This window comes from Empidonax traillii, unplaced genomic scaffold (assembly GCF_003031625.1).
Source record: "Empidonax traillii isolate 1590-97213 ecotype Southwest subspecies unplaced genomic scaffold, ASM303162v1 scaffold429:size503459, whole genome shotgun sequence".
NCBI classification, from domain to species: Eukaryota; Metazoa; Chordata; class Aves; order Passeriformes; family Tyrannidae; genus Empidonax; species Empidonax traillii.
This window is the reverse complement of record NW_020955622.1, coordinates 125,899-132,424: the sequence shown is the minus strand read 5'-3', so window position 1 is coordinate 132,424 and position 6,526 is coordinate 125,899. Positions and strand designations below refer to the sequence as shown.

At 42.7% G+C, this 6,526-nt stretch overlaps 1 protein-coding gene across 1 annotated transcript in view; it reads right to left on the bottom strand.

Moving 5' to 3' along the window:
* The window catches only part of NDUFAF5 (NADH:ubiquinone oxidoreductase complex assembly factor 5), a 7,241-nt gene extending 740 nt beyond the window's left edge, over positions 1-6,501 (bottom strand). The window contains exons 1-10 of the mRNA XM_027894490.1: positions 6,292-6,501; positions 5,750-5,790; positions 5,516-5,579; positions 4,835-4,882; positions 4,629-4,732; positions 4,098-4,137; positions 2,315-2,512; positions 1,667-1,727; positions 435-533; positions 9-91 (exon numbers count right to left, since the gene is read on the bottom strand). Of these exons, the coding sequence (XP_027750291.1) occupies positions 9-91; positions 435-533; positions 1,667-1,727; positions 2,315-2,512; positions 4,098-4,137; positions 4,629-4,732; positions 4,835-4,882; positions 5,516-5,579; positions 5,750-5,790; positions 6,292-6,501 (948 nt within the window). The remainder of the gene's footprint in view (positions 1-8; positions 92-434; positions 534-1,666; positions 1,728-2,314; positions 2,513-4,097; positions 4,138-4,628; positions 4,733-4,834; positions 4,883-5,515; positions 5,580-5,749; positions 5,791-6,291) is intronic.
* Positions 6,502-6,526: the final 25 nt, after the last annotated feature.

Here is a 6,526-nt window from a genome sequence, read left to right as displayed (position 1 = left end):
CACACTACCTGTGATTCGTGGTATTTCCAGCCAATCATGTAGTAGATCTGAAAGGTGGCAGGAACTGAGCCATCAGTATTTCCATACATTTCTGTTGGGAAAGGAAAAGAGAGAGGAAAGGTACCCAGAGCATCAGGTTTAGGAAACACTGAGTTCTCAGAACATTAGAACTAAGTGTGATATATTCATCATAATGACTCCTGGTGAAAGATTTGGGACAATAAAAATATCTCACACCGGTGCATCAACACAGTTCAAATCCTGTCATTACAATTAAGGTTAAAAATAGCTTATGATAATGGTATTTTATTCTATTCCGAAGTGTTTGGGGTTTTGGGTTTTTTTTTCCTCGGATTTTTTTTTTTTTTAAGGAAAGCTCAGAGAAAAAGACACGGAAAAGAAGTTTTTAAAGTCATTTCAGGTGAAGTCATTACCTCTCAAACACTGACCTCGGTAAATTGCAGCAGCTGCCAGCATTGTGTCCCTGTGCAGCAGAGGTTTTCTATTCCAAGAGCAATTACTCTCCCCCATACCTAAAAATACGGTTTAGCTTTAAGAAAAAGAAGATACAGCACATGCCATGAGTTGGGTGTCATGCACTAAGGACAGACTTTTACTAAACCACAATAAGAATCCTCTGTGTTTTGCTGAAAGAGAGCACATACCACAAATAATTAGGTGAGTTTCTTACCTGTAAGAATCCAGAACTTTTAATTCCCATGCTTTGCAATTTATAGTTTGCCCTGCTAGCTATCATTTCAGATTACTACTTCTTTCAAGCCTGAGTCTTGAAACATTTAGGCTTTCCAGTATAATTTATTTTAAGAATGAGTACAAAATTCAGGCACATCACCGTATTTACAAATACACCTTAGGATGTATTGCTATTTTTAATAAGAAATAAGCCAAAAATTCTAATCTCCTTAATCACTTACTGCATCTGAATGTTCCTGATGAGGATAAGTTTCGTTTCCATTAAGGAATTACTCCAAGCTGCAGCTGATCCAGGTAAGAAATGCCCTGCTTTGCTCTGTTAAGTAACAACTGGCTGTATATGAGTGACTGCTTTACAATCTGTGAGTGCAATCAGAATATAACCAAAATTGTTAATTGTTTGCTGAATACCCTGATAATCAGGCTCACAGGAAAAGTTAATATGTGGAATACAGGCTTCTGGTTCCCTTTCAGGGCTTTTCTGCACCTTCCCCTGGACAGGCTCATTCAGAACAGGAATTCAAGTGAAGCAGAAAATTCGTAGCAAAGCTTTGACTTCTGCTTCCCAACACAAATGTGCTGAGAGGCACAATCTCCTGACTCACTGGAGGGCAGGAACAAAGTAACGATTCCACTGTTATAGTAATTTATTACTTATTTATATTGCTGTAAGAATTTTTTTTTTTTTTATGATGAGGGTGTTGAGGGACTGGCACAGGTTTCGAAGAGAGGTGGTAGATATCCCATTACCTGAAAACATTCATGGACGAGGTTCTGAGCAACCTGATGTAGTTCAAGATGTCCCTGCTCGCTGCAAGGGGCTTGCACCAGATGGCCTTTAAAGACCCCTTCCAGCTAAATAACCTGGAGTTCAGAAACACACAGGGAAACTCCTCTGTGCCTGCACCACTGACACAGAAAACATTCCTGTTTCCATGGAGAATACACTTGCCTTGCAAGTCTTCCATGACCTCGAACAATCCTGGGTAGTTGACCTGGATTTCATCAGTATCCTGAAAGAATTGAGAAGCTCAGTTTTAGAGCACATCAAGCTAAAGCAGCAGCATCATGCCAATCGTCAGAGCTGTTAATGGACTATTCCCTGCCCATGGCAGAGAGGTTGGAGCTGATCATCTTTAAAGGTCCCTTCCAACCCAAACCGTTCTATGATTCTCTTCATCTGCCTCTCCTGCTCGAGCAATGTATTTCTCAGATGAATGTACTGCCCTAACATTTCTAAAAGGTTTTGCTTTGTAGCCCAAATACAACCAAATTTTAATCGAAACGCTATTATTTTCTCCTTGCTTTCACAAGAAACACCAAGTGTCTAAAGGCTTTTCAAGCAGGTCTAACATTCTCTGACATTTCTCCAAGAAGACCATCCAAATTCTACCGGGCCACGAGCCAAAGACACACTTCAGTTGGTCCCATTAATCACCACAAAGCCCACAACAGCAGCAGCCCAAGCCACTTCAGAAGCTCGTTCGGCAAAGGTGCACGACACGCAGAAGGGAGCAGCACATTACATCAGCAAAAAGCGATTTTTCTATCCCAGCAGCTCTGGCTCGCTCGGTGTGGTTGTTCTGTTGTTTGCAATTACCACAGTCAGGGTGTTGAAGCCGGCTCTGGACAGCAGATGTCCCAGATCAGCCACAGCAGTGAAGGGCGACACGTGGGGGGAAAACCCCCCTTCCCTCTCCAGCTCTGCCAGCTGCAAAGAGCAGCGCAGCTCGTACAGGGTGTCCCCCCCAAACATGGCTCCAATGAACACCCCATCCGGCTTGAGAACCTGGTGGATCTGCAACACACAAATAGAAATGGGGGTTGACATTGTGCAGTTAGAGAGTTCTTAGGACTCTGCTTTTTAATGAACTCCAAAGCAGTTGTTTTAGTAGCTGTTTTAACAGATCTGTGCATTCTGCCACAGCTTGTGGTAACACTGCACACAAATCATCCGGCTGAACAAAGACTATTTTTTTTCTTAAGGAAGAGTAAATCTCCAGAAATGACACAGGGAGGCAGGAAACCTAGCAGGAACTGTGGAAATTGAGGGTAAAACTGTTTTCAGCGGGATACTCCTAAAACAATATCCTCAATTAAGTTACTTCTGAAAACAGGGTAGATTAGGACAGATTCTGCTCGCTTTTACTCGGCCAGATGAGAGCAGCAAAAGCACTTTTTAGTGCCTTGATTGAAGGAGGCCTGAATTTCCAGTAGTGATCTCCCCACTTCTGAGAGACAACAGAGTAATGCAGCTTTTATTATGTCTACCCCTGTTTATTTTCAACTGGCCAGAGCAGCAACATCACAACTCAAACACCAAACTCCTTTCCTGTCTCCCAAGTTTTAATGAGAAGGCCAATAAATTCCTGCTTTTTTCCCTAAGAACTGGCAGTGATGCCTGGTTTAGATAACCAGAAGAGCTCTATTAGATAATGGGGCTAACGAGAGAGTTTCTTCTAAAACTTCGGGCAGTTCTAAAAGAAAAATATTTACCATTGTTTTTTAATTAAGTATTAATCAAACTACCTTTCTTATGCTAGCAAAAAAAGCCTTTAATTGACAGGAAAAAATATTAAGCAGTTAAAGGCAGTTTCCATGAGTTAAAGCCAGGGGTACCAGCAGAGGAAATGAGCATCCATGATAAAGGTTGGCCAAGAAATCCAGTTCCCTCCCCTGTGTGGGACATTATATTGTATTTACTGTGGGGGTAAAAATGTTTGACACTCTCTAGAACACTTAAAATTCCAGTGAAAATTATGTATTTCTTTCCAAGTATTTTTCTTTTAGGTACTGAAGGCAGTCCAATTTATCATTCCCATAACAGTAGGGTACTCCTGTTCCTGCCAGCAGGTGAAGAAACAGCACTGGAATGACTGATCAACTTGAAATAAATGAAAAAAAACCAACAAACTGGTTAAAATAATTCTTGCTCCAAGGGTTTGATTTGACTGAAGTTTACACCTGCAGTAAAGAGATGAACTAATCCAAAATAAGGTGTTTTGGTTGTTTTGTTGTTTGTTTTTTTTTTTTTCAGAAAGTTTTGGTTTTCTGTCCTCAACAAATATTTGCTTCATTTCAAAAGGAGAAAGCCTTGCTCTGTATTGCCTCAGGTGACAGGAGTTACCACCGTCACAGCTGTTGAGAATTCAAAATATTAAATAAACATGTTGTTTCAGTTATTTATTCTGAATTGATTTGAGGCAGTAAATTAGTAGCAATATCAAGTGGTGCTCCTCAAGCTGCCAAAAATACTGCAAAAAAAAAAAATACTTGTGTGCAACGTGAGCTATTTCTGTGCCTCTTATTTAGAGAGGATCTGGAAATAGAGAGTGCTCTCAAAGCAAGTGATGGTTTTTAGTATTAAAAAAACAGTTTCTTACCTCTTTAAAAGCTTTAGGAAGGTCATTCACCCAATGCAAACTGAAATAACAGAAGCATACGTTTTCTGATCATATATTTAATAAAATTGAGGGAATGCACCTGTTTAATTAACTAAGTTCCAGGAGCCAAAGCCACAAACTAGTTTCTCAAGCTGCAACAGTTCTGAAATACCTACCTAAAAATGATATTAAATGAAACCAAAAATTGGTAAAAATATAGTTTTTTTTTCCTTTTAGGTTTTTTTGTTAAATTGAGAAGATTCCAGTCCTGGAGACTAGTTTGTCAAAGTACAGGGAAGGGAGAAACTACAAATGTTTTGAAGGAAAACAAACAAATCAACTAGGAAGAAGCACCAGGACAGAAGATTTTCCTAATGCAGGCTCATATTAACTACTCAAGTACATTCCTTACTGCTCTTTAATGGACTATTTATCTTTTTTTGGCTTTATTTTCTTCCAGCTACTTTGAAAAGAATGTTATCTGACATTATTAAGAAAGCAAAGCAAAATAAATAAATGATTAATGCATACCTTAAGCTGCTAACAACAAGGTCAAATGTGTTTTCTTTGAACGGAAGGAATTCCTCATCAGCTACAACCTTGACCGTGGGGATTTCAGTTTCTACAGCGTTTTTCTAATGTTGGGTTAGAAGAAAAACAATACCAGAAACTCACTTCTTCTGCTTTCCTGTATCACAGAACTGAAGCACATTAATGGCCTTCAAAAAGCCACTTACCAAGGCATTCTCTGCCACGTCAACTTGAATAAGTTTTTCAACTGTTTCCTGAAACAAAATTTTAAAAGTCTATTAAGTATTTAAATTGTTTCCTACATAGAGGTAAGTCACTTCTTTATAAAAACCTAGAAACAGTCCCTTTCATCTCTTGATAAAAGTTTTATATAAAGCAGAAAGCATTTTTCCCTACCTAACACGGCACTTGCTCCCAAAGAGAGCAGGTGAGGCAGAAGGGGTAACAGAAAACACATTCTGGATTTTTAGGCGTAAGTTTAGCTAAATATAAACCATATATATATATAAATATAAACAGCCAAGGAAGCACCTTTAGTTACAGCATGGTTCACGAAGGGGAAACAGTTCATGGCTTAAAAGTTTCCATAATTATGCTTCTCTTTAGCAACCGTGTTGAATAGATTGATCAAAAGACATGTATATTCCTACTCAGAATTAAGAGTTCATTGTCATATAATGGAGAGCTTCCCTGGCACTATTATTTGTCAAGTTTTCATTGGCAATAAGTTAAAAATAGCCTGCCAAACACACAGGTATGAAAGGGAGAGGGGGGAAGATATACCTCAAGACCCAGAAGACTGACTTAAGTTATAACTGAGTCCTACTTGACAATGGAGGGTGCAGATGAACTCACTTTAAACACTTCTAAGGATGAAGAGACAGTACCTTGTTTAAATGCTGCGCTATATAACCTCGTCCAGAGCCAACATCCAAAGCCAGAGGAAACGTTCTAAAGGACAAGATCAGCAACACAATACACAATCAAGACTCAGGAACGTTTTATGTATTAGGCTACGTTAAGTTTCACCTCCTGATTCCCAAAGGCCTCGTGAAACTCAGCCCACGGAGCGTCCTCCTGCGGGACCGCGGGGAAGGCGCTCCTTATCCAGCGGTTCTCACCTGGTGATGTCAAACACCCTGTCCGCGATCCTGCCGCCGACCTGCGGGAAGAGCCCGCGGAAAATTAGGGTCAATTAGTTTGGAAAAGACCTCTAAAACCATCGAATCCAACCTATGACCCACACCACTTTGTCAACCAGCCCCTGGCATCGAGTGCCACGTCCAGCCTTTCCTTAAACACCGCCAGGGATGGGGACTCCACCACCTCCCTGGGCAGTCCATTCCAATGTTTGATAACCCTTTCTGTGGAGAAATTCTTCCCTATGTCCAAACTCAGCCTCCTCTGGCACAGCCTGAGACTGTGCCCTCTCATCTTGTCTCCAGCCCCTGGGAGCAGAGCCCGACCTCCCCCCGGCTACACCCTCCCGACAGGGAGCTGAAGGGAGCGAGAAGGTCACCCCCGACCCTCCTTTTCTCCAGGCTGAGCCCTCCCAACTCCCTCAGCCGCTCCCCATCAGAGTTGTGCTCCACACCCACTACCAGCCCCTCACTGTCGCCCCCGACCCCCCGAAGGGTCCCGTCCCCGGGCACAGCCCCCGCACCTCCTCCCGCAGGTAATCGCACTTGGCGGGCTCGGCCTGCAGCGCCGCCCAGTTCTTCTGCTTCCGCTTCAGCCGCCGGTCGAAGGGGCTCAGCGCCCCCGAGGCGGCCGCGGGCGGAGGAGGCGGAGAGGCGGGCAGAGCCCGACGCGGCGGGGCCGAGAGCGAGCCGCGCCATCCCGCCCTCAGCGCCGGCCGCAACAAGCCCCTCATGGCCCCCCCCCACCCTCCCCCGCGC